General features: G+C 44.0%; 1 protein-coding gene across 3 annotated transcripts in view; it reads left to right on the top strand.

The window, feature by feature from the left end:
- Positions 1-21,034: 21,034 nt before the first annotated feature.
- LOC110530756 (NACHT, LRR and PYD domains-containing protein 1 homolog) overlaps positions 21,035-22,988 on the top strand; it is a 29,347-nt gene continuing 27,393 nt past the window's right edge. For all 3 annotated transcript variants that reach the window (XM_036986496.1, XM_036986495.1, XM_036986494.1), the window contains exons 1-2: positions 21,035-21,838; positions 22,378-22,453. In XM_036986496.1, coding sequence (XP_036842391.1) covers positions 22,426-22,453 — 28 coding nt within the window. In that variant the 5' untranslated portion in view covers positions 21,035-21,838; positions 22,378-22,425. The remainder of the gene's footprint in view (positions 21,839-22,377; positions 22,454-22,988) is intronic.

Here is a 22,988-nt window from a genome sequence, read left to right as displayed (position 1 = left end):
AATGGTACCTATATTAACATTTTCCAAATCATGTCCAAATCATCAATAAGTAACTTATTTGAGTTACACAATCAATTTTGAGATACTTTCGGATGCTATGCTATGTCATGTGATACTGTACACTGTATGCTATGCTATGTCATGTTATGCTGTATTATTTCACGCCATGTTATGTTATATTACGTTTTGATAACTTATGTAGCAACTGACAAATGTAAAAAATACTTTTATGACCTAATCTTACAGTGACACAGAGCAGGAATCACGTTGTCTAAAAAGACAATACACATGATTCTATCCATAGTGGAATCTGTCCCTGATGTGGACAGTGATGACAGCAGAGATCATGATGACCAGCCCCACAGACATCAGGATGATCTTCAGCATGCACACAGACATGCTACCAGCAGGGGGAGACACTGGTTCACAACAAACAGACAATATGTTACAGTTCCTCTCACAGATTAGACACTTCCTCCTGTGTGCACTTCCTCCTCTGTGCACTTCCTCCTCTGTGTCTGGGGATGCTAGTAGGTGCCAGGCACACTGGTTTTTGTCAAGAACTGCAGTACTGCTTGATTTTTCAAACTGAACAATTTATTGTTGAGCTTGGACATCCACACAACTTGACACAACTGTGGGAAGCATTGGAGTCTACATGGGCCAGCATCCCTGTGGAACTCAATATATGGAGGTGTTCTTAATGTATTGTGAGGACACACAGGTATGTTAATTCATATATATAGTTAGTATAGTTCTTAATGTTTTGTACACTCAGTGTACATCAGACATACAGTATTTAAGATGTCTATTTTTGTGTGCAATGTGTGTGTGTGTGTGTGTGTGTGTGTGTGTGTCTTACCAGATTTCATTGGACAGAGTTCCACTATGTCCTTGGTGTCGTTGGCCCAGCTGACTTGGTTGCTGTGGTTACAGATGATGAAACTTCCTGCCACATAGACAGAGAGCAGGGGGACAGTGGAGGTCTCAGCCCCTCTACTCTCTCCTCCCACCTGAGAGCAGGTGCTGCTGTTACAGCTGGAGGTGACAGAGGAGTTCTGACCTCTGCAGGCCACAGTCACGTTACAGGTGACATTGACGGTGGAGTTAGAGTCCACTGTCAGGACTGGAGGCTCAATTCTCTCTGAAAACAAATAAAACCCCATTATTGTATATACAGTGCCTTGCGAAAGTATTCGGCCCCCTTGAACTTTGCAACCTTTTGCCACATTTCAGGCTTCAAACATAAAGATATAAAACTGTATTTTTTTGTGAAGAATCAACAACAAGTGGGACACAATCATGAAGTGGAACGACATTTATTGGATATTTCAAACTTTTTTAACAAATCAAAAACTGAAAAATTGGGCGTGCAAAATTATTCAGCCCCTTTACTTTCAGTGCAGCAAACTCTCTCCAGAAGTTCAGTGAGGATCTCTGAATGATCCAATGTTGACCTAAATGACTAATGATGATAAATACAATCCACCTGTGTGTAATCAAGTTTCCGTATAAATGCACCTGCACTGTGATAGTCTCAGAGGTCGGTTAAAAGCTCAGAGAGCATCATGAAGAACAAGGAACACACCAGGCAGGTCCGAGATACTGTTGTGAAGAAGTTTAAAGCTGGATTTGGATACAAAAAGATTTCCCAAGCTTTAAACATCCCAAGGAGCACTGTGCAAGCGATAATATTGAAATGAAGGAGTATCAGACCACTGCAAATCTACCAAGACCTGGCCGTCCCTCTAAACTTTCAGCTCATACAAGGAGAAGACTGATCAGAGATGCAGCCAAGAGGCCCATGATCACTCTGGATGAACTGCAGAGATCTACAGCTGAGGTGGGAGACTCTGTCCATAGGACAACAATCAGTCGTATATTGCACAAATCTGGCCTTTATGGAAGAGTGGCAAGAAGAAAGCCATTTCTTAAAGATATCCATAAAAAGTGTCGTTTAAAGTTTGCCACAAGCCACCTGGGAGACACACCAAACATGTGGAAGAAGGTGCTCTGGTCAGATGAAACCAAAATTGAACTTTTTGGCAACAATGCAAAACGTTATGTTTGGCGTAAAAGCAACACAGCTGAACACACCATCCCCACTGTCAAACATGGTGGTGGCAGCATCATGGTTTGGGCCTGCTTTTCTTCAGCAGGGACAGGGAAGATGGTTAAAATTGATGGGAAGATGGATGGAGCCAAATACAGGACCATTCTGGAAGAAAACCTGATGGAGTCTGCAAAAGACCTGAGACTGGGACAGAGATTTGTCTTCCAACAAGACAATGATCCAAAACATAAAGCAAAATCTACAATGGAATGGTTCAACAATAAACATATCCAGGTGTTAGAATGGCCAAGTCAAAGTCCAGACCTGAATCCAATCGAGAATCTGTGGAAAGAACTGAAAACTGCTGTTCACAAATGCTCTCCATCCAACCTCACTGAGCTCGAGCTGTTTTGCAAGGAGGAATGGGAAAAAAATTCAGTCTCTCGATGTGCAAAACTGATAGAGATATACCCCAAGCGACTTACAGCTGTAATCGCAGCAAAAGTTGGCGCTACAAAGTATTAACTTAAGGGGGCTGAATAATTTTGCACGCCCAATTTTTCAGTTTTTGATTTGTTAAAAAAGTTTGAAATATCCAATAAATGTCGTTCCACTTCATGATTGTGTCCCACTTGTTGTTGATTCTTCACAAAAAAATACAGTTTTATATCTTTATGTTTGAAGCCTGAAATGTGGCAAAAGGTCACAAAGTTCAAGGGGGCCGAAAACCTTCGCAAGGCACTGTATATTAACCTGAGTGCAGGAGCTAGAGTACTAATGAATATGCATCTAACCTGAACACCATGTTTAGCTCTATTGATTGATACTGTAACTGTGTCACGTTATAATAAATTATTTAAAAAACTGTCAAACATACCTTGGAGAACTAACTGGTGTACAATAATAGTATTTTCTTTGTCACCACTCACTACTGCAGTATACGGTCCACTGTCTCCTTCCTGTATGTTCTTCAGTAGCAGAGAGAAGTTTCCCTTATAAAACTCAACCCTGTTGTTGTACCCAGGAGACACTCTCACTGACAATGTGTCAGTGAATCTTAGGATATTGGCGGATCTGAAGGTCCACTTAAAAAACTCTAACTCTTTCAGTTTAACATTTTCCTGGACATCCAGACGAACATCCTGTCCCTTCAGCACAAACACAGAGCTGGACTCTATGAAATAAACACACAGAACAAAGAATGTGATGAGGATGATGAGGATGGCATAATGAGGATGGAATTCATAATTCCATAAGTATTGATTAGGGCCCTGTGTTTTGCACAATCATGTGACATAGCAAGATGATAATTTCACCAAAAATGAAAGTAATTGTCTGAGGATGGTTCTAGATCTGACATAAAAATAAAGGAGGAGAGTTTGATGAAAAAGCTTTAAATAAAGGTTCAAATCCAGGTCATGTCACAAAACACATGGCCCTGAATCACATTATACTAGAGGAGAACAGGCTACTCTGGAGAATCATGCTTCTTTAAGAAAGTTAGATCAAAGCTGAATGAATGTCTGTAGACTACTTTGAATCAACACTGTATAACTCAGGATGATCTAGATATGTATGTAGGCTACTTTGAATCAACACTGTATAACAGGAAGATCTAGATATGTCTGTAGACTACTTTGAATCAACACTGTATAACTCAGGATGATCTAGATATGTCTGTAGATTACTTTGAATCAACACTGTATAACTCAGGAAGATCTAGATATGTCTGTAGACTACTTTGAATCAACACTGTATAACTCAGGAAGATCTAGATATGTCTGTAGACTACTTTGAATCAACACTGTATAACTCAGGAAGATCTAGATATGTCTGTCATTTTATTGGGTATCTGTACTTTACTATTTATATTTTTTGACAACTTTTACTTTTACTTCACCACATTACTGAAGAAAACAATTTACTCCATACATTTTCCCTGACACCCAAAAGTACTTGTTACATTTTCATTGCTTAGCAGGACAGGAATATGGTCCCATTCACACATTTATCAAGAGGAAATCCCTGGTCATCCCTACTGCCTCTAATCTGGAGGACTCCCTAAACAGAGAACATCCTTGGTCATCCCTACTGCCTCTAATCTGGAGGACTCCCTAAACAGAGAACATCCCTGGTCATCCCTACTGCCTCTAATCTGGAGGACTCCCTAAAGAAATAAAACGTCTGGTTTGCTTAATATGAGGAATGTGAAATGATTTAAACTTGTACTTTTCATACTAAAGTATATTTTAGCAAATACATTTACTTTTGATACTTAAGTTTGTTTTACTTTTACTCAAGTAGTATTTTACTGAGTGACTTTTACCTATTTCATTTTCTATTAGGGTATCTATACTTTTACTGAAGTATGACAATTGACTGCTCTTTATGAGGCCCAGACAACAGAACCTGAGAGAAACACAAAAGCCTACCTGATGATGCTATGCAGGTCAGCAATCCAATCCCTAAAAGGAGAGACATGGTGTTGAGATGGTGCTCCAATGAATATGATAGATAGGTAGACGGACAGACAGATTAACATGTGTAATGTTTGATTGTGTCTGTGTTTCCTGTTGAGCAACTGCTATTTTCTGGCTCAACCCACACTGACAGCAGTAACACCAGCAGGATAGGTGTGATTCATGATGATTCATTGTGTGTCTTGCAAGTAAAGACAACTTTTAACTAAAATTGAGCCTGTGTTTATGTGCATCTCCCCAACAGAGAAATTCAATTCATTTACAGGACATTTCTGTACTAAATAAGATGCAACAGTAGAAAACTATAGATTCAGAGATCAACAACATTTCAGCCATGTTCAGGCTTTTTTTCAACTTGAATGATACATTGAATAGTAAACATGTATCTAACGTGAGCTAGAACATTTTTGATTGGTTTGACTACCTGTCAGGTGAGTCATTAGAGGACATTGGCTATTATAGTAAATAAAGAAACTGGTAAATATCAGCACATCATTATCAAAGTTTAGGCATTTATGACACAGGCAAAATCCTAGTGGAGAACCTGGTTCAGTCTGATTTCCACCAGACACTGGGATATGAATTCTCCTTTCAGCAGAACAATAACCTAGAACACAATGTCACATCTACACTGGAGTTGCTTGAGTTTTCAATGACAATGAGTTTTCCTGAGTGGCCGAGTTACAGATTTGACTTAAGGCTTCCTGTTAATTAAGGCTGTTTTCAAGGTTTTACTGTTAACCTACAAAGCATTACAAGGGCTTGCTCCTACCTATTTCTCTGATTTGGTCCTGCCGTACATACCTACACGTACGCTACGGTCACAAGACGCAGGCCTCCTCATTGTCCCTACAATTTCTAAGCAAACAGCTGGAGGCAGGGCTTTCTCCTATATAGCTCCATTTTTATGGAATGTTCTGCTTATTCATGTGAGAGACGCAGACTCGGTCTCAACCTTTAAGTCTTTACTGAAGACTCATCTCTTCAGTAGGTCCTATGATTGAGTGTAGTCTGGCCCAGGGGTGCGAAGGTGAACAGCAAGGCACAGGAGCGAAGAACCACCTTTGCTGACTCTGCCTGGCTGGCTCCCCTCTCTCCACTGGGATTCTCTGCCGCTGACCCTATTACTGTGGCTCAGTTGGTAGAGCTGAATGGCATGTATTACAATGTCCTTATCAGGAGCCCATCCTCCTTAATCTCCTCCCACCAGCCACCTATGATGTGTGGGCCCTGGTAAAAAGTAGTGCACTGAATAGGGAATAGGGTTCTATAGGGTCCTGGTCTATAGTAGTGCACTATGTAGGGAATAGGGTTCTTTAGGGTCCTGGTCTAAAGTAGTGCACTATGTAGGGAATAGAGGGCCATGTGGGACGTAGTCATGGTTCTCAGAACCCCTGCCTGGCCTGCACACTGTCCTGATCATAGTATGTTCATTTGGGTTGAGTTTCTTTACATAACATACCATTGACATTTGTCACCCTATGTACTGTAACTCTGATGGGGAGGGACTCTTATAGAACCCTATGTACTGTAACTCTGATGGGGAGGGACTCTTATATAACCCTATGTACTGTAACTCTGATGGGGAGGGACTCTTATATAACCCTATGTACTTTAACTCTGATAGGGAGGGACTCTTATATAACCCTATGTACTGTAACTCTGATGGGGAGGGACTCTTTTAATACCCTATGTACTGTAACTCTGATGGGGAGGGACTCTTATATAACCCTATGTACTGTAACTCTGATAGGGATGGACTCTTATGTAACCCTACAGTGTGTACTGTAACTCTGATGGGGAGGGACTCTTATGTAACACTACAGTGTGTACTGTAACTCTGATGGGGAGGGACTCTTATGTAACCCTACAGTGTGTACTGTAACTCAGATGGGGAGGGACTCTTATATAACCCTATGTACTGTAACTCTGATGGGGAGGGACTCTTATATAACCCTATGTTCTGTAACTCTGATAGGGAGGGACTCTTATGTAACCCTACAGTGTGTACTGTAACTCTGATGGGGAGGGACTCTTATGTAACCCTATGTACTGTAACTCTGATAGGGAGGGACTCTTATGTAACCCTACAGTGTGTACTGTAACTCTGATGGGGAGGGACTCTTATGTAACCCTATGTACTGTAACTCTGATAGGGAGGGACTCTTATGTAACCCTACAGTGTGTACTGTAACTCTGATAGGGAGGGACTCTTATGTAACCCTATGTACTGTAACTCTGATGGGGAGGGACTCTTATGTAACCCTATGTACTGTAACTCTGATGGGGAGGGACTCTTATATAACCCTATGTACTTTAACTCTGATAGGGAGGGACTCTTATATAACCCTATGTACTGTAACTCTGATGGGGAGGGACTCTTTTAATACCCTATGTACTGTAACTCTGATGGGGAGGGACTCTTATATAACCCTATGTACTGTAACTCTGATAGGGATGGACTCTTATATAACCCTACAGTGTGTACTGTAACTCTGATGGGGAGGGACTCTTATGTAACCCTACAGTGTGTACTGTAACTCAGATGGGGAGGGACTCTTATATAACCCTATGTACTGTAACTCTGATGGGGAGGGACTCTTATATAACCCTATGTTCTGTAACTCTGATAGGGAGGGACTCTTATGTAACCCTACAGTGTGTACTGTAACTCTGATGGGGAGGGACTCTTATGTAACCCTATGTACTGTAACTCTGATAGGGAGGGACTCTTATGTAACCCTACAGTGTGTACTGTAACTCTGATGGGGAGGGACTCTTATGTAACCCTATGTACTGTAACTCTGATAGGGAGGGACTCTTATGTAACCCTACAGTGTGTACTGTAACTCTGATAGGGAGGGACTCTTATGTAACCCTATGTACTGTAACTCTGATGGGGAGGGACTCTTATGTAACCCTATGTACTGTAACTCTGATGGGGAGGGACTCTTATGTAACCCTATGTTCTGTAACTCTGATATAGTTACATAAGAGTACCTCCCCATCAGAGTTACAGAACATAGGGTTATATAAGAGTCCCAGGCAGGACAGACAGGCATGCAGGCAGGACAGACAGGCATGCAGGCAGGACCTGCACAGACTCAGGTTGTACAACACACTTGACACAATGTTTGTAATAACAGTTCATTTTTGGACACAGACAACAGAAGGTTTTTCTGCAAAAAAATTATTGACACAACCATTGTTCTGTGTCGACTTTCCACTAAGCTTGTGTCATTGTTCACCAAAGTCGTTGTAGCTCAGTTGTACAACTTGAGTGTGTACGGAGCAGCAGTGATGGATGGTTTATGGGAAGTGGACGAGTCACGTGTCACCATTAGCAGTGTTTGTGGTGTAGCACTTAACAGAAAATACCCTTGAGATTGAAATAGCATTTCCTCAAAAATACCCATGTACATTGCCTTCTGAAAGTATTCTGACCACTTGACTCTTTCAACATTTTGTTACGTTACAGCCTTATTCTAAAATGTATTGAATAAAAATCTACACACAATACCCCATAATCACAAAGAAAAAACAGGTTTTTAGGAATGTTAGCAAACATATAAAAAATAACAAAGAGACACTTTGCTATGAGACTCTAAATTGAGCTCAGGTGCATCCTGTTTCCTTTGGTAATCATTGAGAGGTTTCTACTACTTGATTGGAGTCCACCTGTGGTAAATTCAATTGTTTTGACATAGTTTGAAAAAGCACACACCTGTCTATATAAGGTCCCACAGTTGACGGTGCATGTCAGAGCTAAAAACAAGCAGTGAGGTTAAAGGAATTGCTCGTAGTGCTCTGAGATAGGATTGTGTAGAGAAACAGACCTGGGGAAGGGCACAAAAACATTTCTGCCGCTTTGAAGGTCCCCAAGAACTCATTGGCCTCCATCATTCTTAAATGGAAGAAGTTTGGAACCACCAATACTCTTTCTAGAGCTGGCCACCCTGTCAAACTGAGCAATCAGGGGAGATGGATATTGGTCAGAGATGTGACCAAGAACCCGATGATCACTCTGATAGAGCTCCAGAGTTCCTTAGTGGAGATGTGAGAATCTTCCAGAAGAACAACGATCTCTGCAGCACTCCACCAATCAGGCCATAATGGTAGGGTGGTCAGACGGAAGCCACTCCTTAGTAAAAGGCACATGACAGCCCACTTGGAGTTTAACAAAAGGCACCTAAAGACTCTGACCATGGGAAACAAGATTCTCTGGTCTGATGAAACCAAGATTGAACACTTTGGCTTGAATGCCAAGCGTCACGCCTGGAGGAAACCTGGCATGGTGGAGGCAGCATCATGCTGTGGGGACTGGGAGACTATTCATGATCGACGGAAAGATGAACAGAGCAAATTACAGAGAGATCCTTGACGAAAACCTGCTTTGGTCAGGACCTCAGACTGTGGCGAAGGTTCACCTTCCAACAGAAAAACGACCCTAAGCACACAGCCAAAACAATGCAGGAGTGGCTTGGAAACAAGTCTCTGAATGTCCTTGAGTGGCCCAGCCAGAGCCCGAACTTGATCCCGATCTAATATCTCTGGAGAGACCTGAAAATAGCACTGCGGCACCCTCCCCGTACATCCTGACAGAGTTTGAGAGTATTTGCAGAGATGAATGGTAGAAACTCCTCAAATACAGATGTGTCAAGCTTGTAGTGTCATACCCAAGAAGGCTTTCCGCTGTAGTTGCTGCCAAAGGTGCTTCAACTAAGTACTGAGTAAATGTTCTGAATACGTATGTAAATGTGATATTTACATTACTTTATTTTTTATATATTTCCAAACATTTCTAAAAACCTGTTTTTTTTGTAATTATGGGGTTTTGTGTATAGATTGATAATTGTATCATTTTTAGAATAAACCTGCAACTCCTATTACTAGCCTGTAATCTTTCGTGTCGTCTGAGATCCACAAAGATTGGAATGCTGCCACAGTCATCCCCCTCTTCAAAGGGGGAGACACTCTAGACCTAAACTGTTATAGACCTATATCCATCCTGCCCTGCCTATCTAAAATATTTGAAAGCCAGGTTCTTATGGCTGCAATCCCGTTAACAGGATCGATATGACAACAGCCAGTGAAAGTGCACGGCGCCAAATTCAAAACAACAGAAATCTCATTATTAAAATTCCTCAAACAAACAAGTATCTTATACCATTTTCTCTCATAATCTTGTAGTTAATGCCACCACAGTGTCCTATTTCAAATAGGCTTTACAGCGAAAGCACCACATATGATTATGTTAGATCACCACCAACTCACAGAAAAACCAAGCCCTTTTTCCAGCCAAAGAGAAGAGTCACAAAAAGCACAAATAGAGATAAAATTAATCACTAACATTTGATGATCTTCATCAGATGACACTCATAGGACTTCATGTTACACAGTACATATATCTTTTGTTTGATAATGTCATGTATTGTCATGTTGTGTCTTGTTCCTGTTCTTTCTCTTCACCCTGTCTCCCTCTGCTGGTCGTATTGGGTTGCCTTCTCTTCCCCTCCTTCCCCCAGCTGTTCCTTGTCTTCTCTAACTACCTCGTTCACCCTTTTCCCACCTGTTCCCTTTTTCCCTCTGATTGGGTCTCTATTTCTCTCTCTGTTCCTGCTTCTGTCTTTGTCAGATTCTCGTTTGAGTTTCTCATGCCAGAATCAAACTATCGTCTTGTTTGCTTCAACCTTGTCCTGTCCTGTCAGAATCTGCCTGTTCATCTGAGGCTACGTGTGATCAGGTACCTCTGTCCTCTACAACCCAGCTAATCCCCTCTGCTGCTAGAAGAGGACTCTAACCCAGCTATTCTCCTCTGCTGCTAGAAGGGGAACTCTTCTGTGATATTCAGAAGGACTTTATGTTTCATTTGTCGCCCTCTCTGCGGGTTGTTTATTTTGCCATCATATCCATTTGAAGAGGATCTATGTCTTACCTGTGTTTCGACATTAAAGAACTCTGTTTTTGTTAAACCGCTTTTGGGTCCTCAATCACGTGCATGACAGAAGAATCTGACCAAGAATGGACCCAGCGACTTCGGATCCTCTCCACTCAGCCGTCGAGATCCAGGGAGCGATGCTAGGCAGACACGAGCAGGAATTGTCTGCTGCTCGACATACCGTTGAGACCCTGGCCGCCCAAGTCTCCAACCTCACAGAACAGATTCACCATCTCTGCCTCGATCCACCGGCCACTTCCAGGGCTTTCGAATCTACGGAGCCCAGAATCAATAACCCGCCGTGTTACTCTGGGGAGCCCACTGAATGCCGCTCGTTCCTCACCCAGTGTGATATTGTGTTTTCTCTCCAGCCCAACACTTACTCCAGGAGCACAGCTCGTATCGCCTACGTCATATCTCTCCTTACTGGACGGGCTCGTGAGTGGGGCACGGCAATCTGGGAGGCAAGGGCTGAGTGTACTAACCAGTATCAGGACTTTAAGGAGGAGATGATACGGGTTTTTGATCGTTCTGTTTTTGGGGAGGAAGCTTCCAGGGCCCTGTCTTCCCTATGTCAAGGTAATCGATCCATAACAGACTACTCTATTGAGTTTCGCACTCTTGCTGCCTCCAGTGACTGGAACGAGCCGGCTTTGCTCGCTCGTTTTCTGGAGGGTCTCCGCGCGGAGGTAAAGGATGAGATTCTCTCCCGGGAGGTTCCTTCCAGCGTGGATTCCTTGATTGAACTCGCTATTCGCATAGAGCGACGGGTTGATCTTCGTCACCGAGCTCGTGGAAAGGAGCTCGCGTTCTCCGTTGCCCCCCTCTCCGCATCACTACCATCTTCCTCTGCCGGCTCGGGTGCTGAGCCTATGCAGCTGGGAGGTATCCGCATCTCGACTAAGGAGAGGGAACGGAGAATCACCAACCGCCTCTGTCTCTATTGCGGTTCTGCTGGTCATTTTGTCACTTTATGTCCAGTAAAAGCCAGAGCTCATCAGTAAGCGGAGGGCTACTGGTGAGCGCTACTACTCCTGTCTCTCCTTCAAGATCCTGCACTACCTTGTCGGTCCATCTACGCTGGACCGGTTCGTCAGCTTCCTGCAGTGCCTTGATAGACTCTGGGGCGGAGGGCTGTTTTATGGACGAGACCTGGGCTCGGGAACATGACATTCCTCTCAGACAGTTAAGGGAGCCCACGGCCTTGTTCGCTTTGGATGGTAGTCCTCTCCCCAGGATTCAGCGTGAGACGCTACCTTTAACCCTCACTGTCTCTGGTAATCATAGCGAAACCCTTTCTTTTTTAATTTTTCGTTCACCTTTTACACCTGTTGTTTTGGGCCATCCCTGGCTAGTTTGTCATAATCCTTCTATTAATTGGTCTAGTAATTCTATCCTCTCCTGGAACGTCTCTTGTCATGTGAAATGTTTAATGTCTGCTATCCCTCCTGTTTCCTCTGTCTCTTCTTCACAGGAGGAGCCTGGTGATTTGACAGGGGTGCCGGAGGAATATCACGATCTGCGCACGGTGTTCCTCCACACCGGTCGTATGATTGTAGTATTGATCTCCTTCCGGGAACCACTCCCCCCCGGGGTAGACTATACTCTCTGTCGGCTCCCGAACGTAAGGCTCTCGAAGATTATTTGTCTGTAGCTCTTGACGCCGGTACCATAGTCCCCTCCTCCTCTCCCGCCGGAGCGGGGGGTTTTTTTGTCAAAAAGAAGGACGGGTCTCTGCGCCCCTGCATAGATTATCGAGGGCTGAATGACATAACAGTGAAGAATCGTTATCCGCTTCCTCTTATGTCTTCAGTCTTCGAGATCCTGCAGGGAGCCAGATTTTTCACTAAGTTGGACCTTCGTAACGCTTACCATCTCGTGCGCATCAGGGAAGGGGACGAGTGGAAGACGGCGTTTAACACTCCGTTAGGGCACTTTGAATACCGGGTTCTTCCTTTCGGCCTCGCTAACGCTCCAGCTGTCTTTCAGGCATTAGTCAATGACGTCCTGAGAGACATGCTGAACATCTTTGTTTTCGTTTACCTTGACGATATCCAGATTTTTTCACCGTCACTCCAGATTCATGTTCAGCACGTTCGACGTGTCCTCCAGCGCCTTTTAGAGAATTGTCTTTTTGTGAAGGCTGAGAAGTGCACTTTTCATGCCTCCTCCGTCACATTTCTTGGTCCTGTTATTTCCGCTGAAGGCATTAAGATGGATCCCGCTAAGGTCCAAGCTGTCATTGATTGGCCCGTCCCTAAGTCACGCGTCGAGCTGCAGCGCTTTCTCGGCTTCGCGAACTTCTATCGTCGTTTCATCCGTAATTTCGGTCAGGTGGCAGCTCCTCTCACAGCCCTTACTTCTGTCAAGACGTGCTTTAAGTGGTCCGTTTCCGCCCAGGGAGCTTTTGATCTCCTCAAGAATCGTTTTACATCCGCACCTATCCTTGTTACACCTGACGTCTCTAGACAGTTCGTTGTCGAGGTTGACGCGTCAGAGGTGGGCGTGGGAGCCATTCTTTCTCAGCGCTCCCTCTCTGACGACAAGGTCCACCCTTGCGCGTATTTTTCTCATCGCCTGTCGCCGTCGGAACGTAACTATGATGTGGGAAACCGCGAACTGCTCGCCATCCGCTTAGCCCTAGGCGAATGGCGACAGTGGTTGGAGGGGGCGACCGTTCCTTTTGTCGTTTGGACTGACCATAGGAACCTTGAGTACATCCGTTCTGCCAAACGACTTAATGAGCGTCAGACTCGTTGGGCGCTGTTTTTCGCTCGTTTCGAGTTCGTGATTTCTTATCGTCCGGGCTCTAAGAACACCAAGCCTGATGCTTTATCTCGTCTCTTCAGTTCTTCAGTAGCCTCCACTGACCCCGAGGGGATTCTCCCTGAGGGGCGTGTTGTCGGGTTGACTGTCTGGGGAATTGAGAGGCAGGTAAAGCAAGCACTCACTCACACTCCGTCGCCGCGCGCTTGTCCTAGGAACCTTCTTTTCGTTCCCGTTCCTACTCGTCTGGCCGTTCTTCAGTGGGCTCACTCTGCCAAGTTAGTCGGCCACCCTGGCGTTCGGGGTACGCTTGCTTCCATTCGCCAGCGTTTTTGGTGGCCCACCCGGGAGCATGACACGCGTCGTTTCGTGGCTGCTTGTTCGGTCTGCGCGCAGACTAAGTCCGGTAACTCCCCTCCTGCCGGCCGTCTCAGGCCGCTTCCCATTCCCTCTCGACGTGGTCTCACATCGCCTTAGATTTTATCACCGGACTGCCATCGTCAGCGGGGAAGACTGTTATTCTTACGGTTGTCGATAGGTTCTCTAAGGCGGCTCATTTTATTCCCCTTGCTAAGCTCCCTTCTGCTAAAGAAACGGCACAAATCATCATCGAGAATGTTTTCAGAATTCATGGCCTTCCGTCAGACGTCGTTTCAGACAGGGGTCCGCAATTCACGTCTCAATTTTGGAGGGAGTTTTGCCGTTTGATTGGGGCTTCCGTCAGTCTCTCTTCCGGCTTTCACCCCCAGTCTAACGGTCAAGCAGAACGGGCCAATCAGACTATTGGTCGCATCTTACGCAGTCTTTCTTTTCGTAACCCTGCGTCTTGGTCAGAACAGCTCCCCTGGGCAGAATACGCCCACAACTCGCTTCCTTCGTCTGCGACCGGGCTATCTCCTTTTCAGAGTAGCCTCGGGTACCAGCCTCCGCTGTTCTCGTCTCAGTTCGCCGAGTCCAGCGTCCCCTCCGCTCAGGCTTTTGTCCAACGTTGCGAGCGCACCTGGAAGAGGGTCAGGTCTGCACTTTGCCGTTATAGGGCGCAGACTGTGAGAGCCGCTAATAAATGTAGAACTAAGAGTCCTAGATATTGTCGCGGTCAGAGAGTTTGGCTCTCCACTCAGAACCTTCCCCTTAAGACAGCTTCTCGCAAGTTGACCCCGCGGTTCATTGGTCCGTTCCGTATTTCTCAGATCATTAATCCTGTCGCAGTGCGACTTCTTCTTCCGCGATATCTTCGTCGCGTCCACCCGGTCTTCCATGTCTCCTGTGTTAAGCCCGTTCTTCGCGCCCCCGCTCGTCTCCCCCCCCCCCCCCATCCTTGTCGAGGGCGCACCTATCTACAGGGTCCGTAAGATTTTGGACATGCGTCCTCGGGGCCGTGGTCATCAGTACCTAGTGGATTGGGAGGGGTACGGTCCTGAGGAAAGGAGTTGGGTTCCCTCTCGGGACGTGCTGGACCGTTCGCTGATCGATGATTTCCTCCGTTGCCGCCAGGTTTCCTCCTCGAGTGCGCCAGGAGGCGCTCGGTGAGTGGGGGGGTACTGTCATTTATTGTCATGTTGTGTCTTGTTCCTGTTCTTTCTCTTCACCCTGTCTCCCTCTGCTGGTCGTATTGGGTTGCCTTCTCTTCCCCTCCTTCCCCCAGCTGTTCCTTGTCTTCTCTAACTACCTCGTTCACCCTTTTCCCACCTGTTCCCTTTTTCCCTCTGATTGGGTCTCTATTTCTCTCTCTGTTCCTGCTTCTGTCTTTGTCAGATTCTCGTTTGAGTTTCTCATGCCAGAACCAAACTATCGTCTTGTTTTTACTTTTACTTTTTACTTTTACTTCTACTTTTGTTAGGGCGTTAGGTACACAAATCCAAACGCTCATGCAGGTCCAGCATAACCTCGGACAAAAACTTTAAAAAGTTATATTACAAGTCGTAGAAACATTTCAAACTAAGTAGAGAATCAATCTTTAGGATGTTTTTATCATAAATCATCAATGTTCCAACCGGACATTTCCATTGTCTGTAGAAAAGCCATGGAACGCAGGTCGCTATCATGTGAAATGCGCATGACCAGGACCTGGCTCTCTGCCAGACCACTGACTCAAAGAGCTCTCACCCAGTTCCACATCACAGTAGAAGCCTCATTCAAATTTCTAAAGACGGTTGACATCTAGTGGAAGCCTTCAGAAGTGCAACATAACCAATATCACACTGTGTATTCAATAGGGTCCGGGTTGAAAATCGACCAACCTCAGATTTCCCACTTCCTGTTTGGATTTCTTCTCAGGTTTCTGCCTGCCATATGAGTTCTGTTATACTCACAGACATCATTCAAACAGTTTAAGAAACTTCAGAGTGTTTTCTATCCAATATTAATAATCATATGCATATATTAGCAACTAGGACTGAGGAGCAGGCCGTTTACTCTGGGCACCTTTCATCCAAGCTACTCAATACTGCCCCTGCAGCCATACGAAGTTAACAAACAGATTACAGACCATTTCAATCCCACCGTACCTTCTCCACTATGCAATCAGGTTTCCGAGCTGGCCATGGGTGCACCTCAGCTACGCTCAAGGTCCTAAACGGTATCATAACTGCCATCAATAAAAGACTGTACTCTGCAGCTGTCATCATCGACCTGGCCAAGGCTTTCGACTCTGTCAATCACCACATTCTTATCGGCAGTCTCAATAGTCTTTGCTTCTCAAATGACTGCCTCGCCTGGTTCACCAACTACTTCTCAGACAGAGTTCAGTGTGTCAAATCGGAGGGCCTGTTGTCCGGACCTCTGGCAGTCTCTATGGGGGTGCCACAGGGTTCAATTATTGGGCAGACTCTTTCCTCTGTACATATCAATTATGCTGCTCTTGCTGCTGGTGATTCTGTGATCCACCTCTATGCAGACGACACCATTCTGTATACATCTGGGCCTTCTTTGGACACTGTGCTAACAAACCTCCAAACGAGCATCAACGCCTTTTCAACACTCCTTCCTTGGCATCCAACTGCTTTTGCTCTGGTCTTCATTTTCCCATCTCTCTCTCTCTCCTCCCTAGCCTGAGCCCTAGGACCATGCCTCAGGACTACCTGGCCTGATGACTCCTGGCTGTCCCCGTCCCCAGTCCATCTGTTCGTGCTGCTGTTCCTGTTTCTGCTGTTTAGCCTGTGGCTATGGAACCCTGACTTCTTCACCAGGCATGCTACCTAGTTGTAACCGGTTCAGGGAGCAGAACAGAAAAACGAAAAAGAAAAACGAAAAAGAAAAACATTTTCTGAGAAACAGAACTGAGAACGAAAGTAATCTCTTGGGTTCCGGAACAGAACCATTATTTTCAAATCTTGAGAACTGGTAACAAAAAATTAAAATAAATTATTTTTCATTCCCTAATCCCTGGAATGCACTCAGCACTCAGTGTACAAAACATGAAGGAAACCTTCCTAATATTGAGTTCCAACCCCGTTTTGCCCTCAGAATAGCCTCAATTTGTCGGGGCGTGGATTGTACAAGGTGTCAAAAGCATTACACAGGGATGCTGACCCATGTTGACTCCAATGCTTCCCACAGTTGTGTCAAGTTAGCTAGATGTCCTTTGGGTGGTGGTCTGGATATCTCAAAATAAAAACTGAAAAACAAGGTAGCGTTGTAGTTCTTCACACAAAACAATGCGCCTAGCACCAGCTAACATAGCCATTCAACGGCACTTAGTTATTTTGTCTTGCCCATTCACCCTCTGAATCATACACATACACAATCTATGTATGTCTCAAGTTTTAAAAACCTTTTTAACCTGTTTCATCCCCTTCATCTACACTGATTAAAGTGGATTTAACAAGTGACATCAATAAGCAATCATAGCTTACACCCGGAATCACCTACTCAGTCTGTCATGGAAAGAGTATGTTATTAAGTTGTTGTTGTTGTTTTAATGTGTTGTACACTGTGTATAAATCTGAGAGGCGGCCAAAGAAAGAATTGGTTTTGGGGGTGACCAGAGAGATATACCTGCTGGAGCGCGTGCTACAGGTGGGTGATGCTATATATCATATTATGTATATGTATATATTATGATATATGTATATTATCATTACACTATAAATATTTGAGGATTAAAAACACAAGACAGTCTAACAAGGTATTTCCATTCTGGTCCTCGTTCGTATAACACAGGTGGTTCTCCACAAGCCCCAGCTGGTCATGGTGGTTACCAGGAGTGATGGAACCATCATGTGAAACACCAGCAACCTGGTCAGCAAGACGAGCCAGGGGGGGCGTGTTAAAATATAACCATGGGTGGATTCCATGTCTACTGAACAAGAGCCTCACCTGTTGGTCGTGGTCTCCAAGAGAGGTGCCGGTTTAGACTAGGAAGAATGGGACTGAGGCCTCCGGCTATAAGGCTGAATGACTGATACACTATCTAAGAAAAGAAGACAGATCACTACAAAGAGAACCAGTGGGGACGTGTGTAAGTATGAGTGACGGAGGTCAGTAAGGCTTGATTAACCTTGACACTTCATCCCACACAAGCTCGCACCGAGACTAGAACCCCGGGACCTCTGCCTCGCAAACCATGTGTGGCCGCCCTCGTTGATTACGTTTTAGCCAACTACAAACCATGTGTGGCCGTCCTCGTTGATGACGTCTTAGCCAACTACAAACCATGTGTGGCCTCATCGTTGATGACGTGTTGGCCAACTACACTACGAAAAAGATAGCAGTTTGATATCTCCCGTTGCACATTAATCGATTAGACATGTCTACAATCTCATAGAAGAAAAAAACCTCACTGAAAAGAAATCCCACTTTCATGTATTTCTGTGTATCAGTCCAAAATATGATAATACCCCTGTAGCCACATTGATGTCTCTCCTTTTAAATGGATGGTATGGGTAAGGGTGTCCAGGCACCCATAGATAGATCATCCAGACATCCATAGATAGATCATCCAGACACCCATAGATAGATCATCCAGACACCCATAGATAGATCATCCAGACACCCATAGATAGATCATCCAGACACCCATAGATAGATCATCCAGACACCCATAGATAGATCATCCAGACACCCATAGATAGATCATCCAGACATGCATAGATAGATCATCCAGACATGCATAGATAGATCATCCAGACATGCATAGATAGATCATCCAGACATGCATAGATAGATCATCCAGACATGCATAGATAGATCATCCAGACATGCATAGATAGATCATCCAGACACGCATAGATAGATCATCCAGACATGCATAGATAGATCATCCAGACATGCATAGATAGATCATCCAGACACCCATAGATAGATCATCCAGACACCCATAGATAGATCATCCAGACATGCATAGATAGATCATCCAGACACCCATAGATAGATCATCCAGACACGCATAGATAGATCATCCAGACACCCATAGATAGATCATCCAGACATGCATTGATAGATCATCCAGACATGCATAGATAGATCATCCAGACACCCATAGATAGATCATCCAGACATGCATAGATAGATCATCCAGACACCCATAGATAGATCATCCAGACACCCATAGGTTGTGTTTCTGTGAACAAAGGCAAAGGTGTGTTACCATGTTTTACATTTAAAATGACAATAAACTCTTGGAGTATTTATTTATTTATTTAGTCTTTATTAACCAGATAAATAATTTAGAACACAATCTATTTTACAATAAAGACTTTGTGTGTTTTCTGTCCTCTCAGGCACCGAGGAGCTGGTCTATACTGGCCACGGTTGGGACCGACCCTGATTGTGTTGGACACCCCCCCCCTCTTCATCTTCGCTATCATCGCTAAGGAAGTAGTTTGATATGGCCTGTTTAACTGAGGCAGTGCACCTATTTCTCAATTACCTAAATAGCTGCCATTCAGGTTACGAGACAGTTTGTCTACCAGCCTTGACCCAGGCTTGATTTCTTAGTAAAGTAGAGTCAAATGTATTATTTCTTTTTTTGACGCTGAGTTGCTTGAAAGGTGCATGTTAATCCGCCAGAGGGGTAAAAATAGAATTATTCAAGTGCCAGAACAGGGTCTGGTATGAAAGTAGTAGAAATAAGATCTACAAAATGTAGATCATGAAGGAAAGCCTGGGGTGAGATTTTTTTTTACATTTCTCTTCACATTTATGCAAAGGACAGAGTTTTTCAATTTTGTATCTCTAATGCAAGCAATAGCGCAGTGTTCGCTGATATCATTTGCAAAAACACCACTAGTCAAAATATTTATGGGACGGGTAGTCATGGTAACATCAATCAATAATATATACTCGGCCTTGTCTCAGGATGGTAAGTTGGTGGTTGAAGATATCTCTCTAGTGGTGTGGGTGCTGTGCTTTGGCAAAGTGGGTGGGGTTATGTCCTTCCTGTTTGGCCCTGTCCAGGGATATCATCGGATGGGGCCACAGTGTCTCCTGACCCCTCCTGTCTCAGCCTCCAGTATTTATGCTGCAGTAGTTTATGTGTCGGGGGGCTAGGGTCAGTTTGTTATATCCGGAGTACTTCTTCTGTCTTATCAGGTGTCCTGTGTGAACTTAAGTATGCTCTCTTTAATTCTCTCTTTCTCTCTTTCTTTCTCTCTCTCGGAGGACCTGAGCCCTAGGACCATGCCTCAGGACTACCTGGCATGATGACTCCTTGCTGTCCCCAGTCCACCTGGCCGTGCTGCTGCTCCAGTTTCAACTGTTCTGTCTGAGGCTATGGAATCCTGACCTGTTCACCGGACGTGCTACCTGTCCCAGACCTGCTGTTTTCAACTCTCTAGAGACAGCAGGAGTGGTAGAGATTCTCTTAATGATCAGCTATGAAAAGCCAACTGACATTTACTCCTGAGGTGCTGACTTGCTGCACCCTCGACAACTACTATGATTATTATTATTGGACCATGCTGGTCATTTATGAACATTTGAACATCTTCTCCTTCCACGTTGCTGCACGTGCATGAGTTCCAGGAAGTGTAAGGGGGAGTGGTTTACAGTTTGTCAGGGAGCAGGGAAGAGTAAACCCCCGTCCTTCTATAATCTCCACCCGGCACAGCCAGAAGAGGACTGGTCACCCCTCATAGCCTGGTTCCTCTCTAGGTTTCTTCCTAGGTTTTGGCCTTTCTAGGGAGTTTTTCCTAGCCACCGTGCTTCTACACCTGCATTGCTTGCTGTTTGGGGTTTTAGGCTGGGTTTCTGTACAGCACTTTGAGATATCTGCTGATGTACGAAGGGCTATATAAATACATTTGATTTGATTTGATTTAAAGAGTTTTTTGTTGTTGTACATTAATCCAAGTGGCTTTCGTTATAAACTGAACTCAAGACAGATATTCTTAACCTTTTACTGCAGTGGGTTAAATCATGGTCACACATAGTGTTTCTTGGTAGTCTTAAACTAATCTAATTTGAAACAAAAGTATACACCTCACACATGATTATGGGCTGAAATAAGAGAAGACCATACCATGTCAGATATAAAGTTGAAATGTATTACATTGAGTTTGCATCCCAATATTACACTTATATAAAAATATAGTCAAATTGTATTTGTCACGTACACATGGTTAGCAGATGTCAAGATTATCCCCTTTTTTCCCCTTTTCACCTATAGTGACATATCCAAATCTAACTGCCTGTTGCTCAGGACCTGAAGCAAGGATATGCATTTTCTTGATACCATTTGAAAGGAAACACTTTGATGTTTGTGGAAATGTGAAATCACTGTCGTTGAATACATCTAGTAAAAGATAATACAAAGACATTTTTTTTTCTTTTTTTTCTTTTTTTTCTCCATCTTTGAAATGCAAGAGAAAGGCCATAGTGAATTATTCTAGCCCATGTGCAGTTTAGACTTTGGCCACTAGATGGCATCAGTGAATGTGCAACATTTTAGACTAATCCAATGAACTATTGCATATCTATTCAAAATTCTGTGTCAAGACTGCCCAAATGTGCCTAATTGGTTTATTCATACATTTTCGAGTTCATAATTGTGCACTCTCCTCAAACAATAGCATGGTATTATTTCACTGTAATAGCTACTGTAAATTGGACAGTGCAGTTTGATTAACAAGAATTTAAACGTTCTGCCCATATCAGATATGTCTTTGTCCTGGGACTTTTTGTTTTGTTTCTTACAACCTCGTGTTAATCACATTAGTTCAACACTCCCGAGGTCGGGACACCGATTCTGTAGAGGGTAATGCGAGTGTAGCGAAATGCTTGTGCTTCTAGTTCCAACAGTGCAGTATAAGGACCAATGGAACGGTCTAAAATGTGCAAACTCTGTCCACCCGGGGCACCCGGCCATGCGAAACGAACTTGCCCAATCTCTGTGTGTCTGTGATCCTTCTCCTTCCACGTTGCTGCACGTGCATGAGTTCCAGGAAGTGTAAGGGGGAGTGGTTTACAGTTTGTCAGGGAGCAGGGAAGAGTAAACCCCCGTCCTTCTGCTGGAATATGTCTTAGTTTTAAATAACCACTGGAGACAAACATACAGCAAGTCAGCGAACCCCGCACCTTTAACATGTTGAAGTTACAGCCTTTAGATTGATGTGATTTGAAAGACATGATGTTATCCATTAACTTTAGCTGAGGATGTGAACGGTGAGTATAAGTCCACTTGAACACAGCAAACAGAAACTTGCTGTTTTTTTTATCAACACAAAGACAAAGAGGAAGTCAAATATGTTTCGGTGTGCCCTCCGTAGAAACCAAAATAAAAAGGATTTGTGGGCCCCAGAGAGTCCAAGAAAAATTATACTACAGACATTTCAAACTATAGAAAGGGAAGTGGTCTCAATATCTGTTGCATATGTAACGGATGTGAAACGGCTAGCTTAGTTAGCGGTGCGCGCTAAATAGCGTTTCAGTCGGTGACGTCACTTGCTCTGAGACCTTGAAGTAGTAGTTCCCCTTGCTCTGCAAGGGCCGCGGCTTTTGTGGAGCGATGGGTAACGATGGTTCGAGGGTGACTGTTGTTGATGTGTGCAGAGGGTCCCTGGTTCGCGCCCGGGTATGGGCGAGGGGACGGTCTAAAGATATACTGTTACATATAGAGAATACTCCATATACTGTATGCATTAACATTAGCTATTGCATATGGGCACATAATTGTGGAGCATAACTGACTGTTTCCCTAGTAGACAACCAGTGAAGAGAGACGATTTAATGCTGCAGTGTGACCTTTCCTGATGAACAAAATGGAGTCGTCTGAAGACAGTAAGTTAGACCTGGATATGGTCTGAGATACAGTGCATTCAGAAAGTATTCAGACCCCTTGACTTTTCCACAACTACACACAATACCCCATAATGACAAAGCAAAAAACAGGTTTAGACATTTCTGCAAATTTATTACAAATTAAAAATACAGTACCAAGTCAAAAGTTTGGACACACCTACTTATTCAAGTTGTTTTCTTTATTTGTACTATTTTCTACATTCTAGAATAAAATAGTGAAGACATCAACTATGAAATAACACATATGGAATCATGTAGTAACCAAAAACTGTTAAACAAATAAAAATACATTTTAGATTCTTCAAAGTAGCCACCCTTTGCCTTGATGACAGCTTTGAGGCTGTAACCATGGGGTTCTTGGTCACCTCCATGACCAAGGCCCTTCTCCCCCGATTGCGCAGTTTGGCCGGATGGTCATCTCTAGGAAGAGTCTTGGTGGTTCTAAATTTATTCCATTTAAGAGTGATGGAGGCCACTGAGTTCTTGGGGACCTTCAATGCTATAGAGATTTTTT

This window comes from Oncorhynchus mykiss, chromosome 8 (genome assembly GCF_013265735.2).
Source record: "Oncorhynchus mykiss isolate Arlee chromosome 8, USDA_OmykA_1.1, whole genome shotgun sequence".
NCBI classification, from domain to species: Eukaryota; Metazoa; Chordata; class Actinopteri; order Salmoniformes; family Salmonidae; genus Oncorhynchus; species Oncorhynchus mykiss.
The sequence above is the reverse complement of the archived record's forward strand: the minus strand, read 5'-3'. Positions and strand labels throughout refer to the sequence as shown.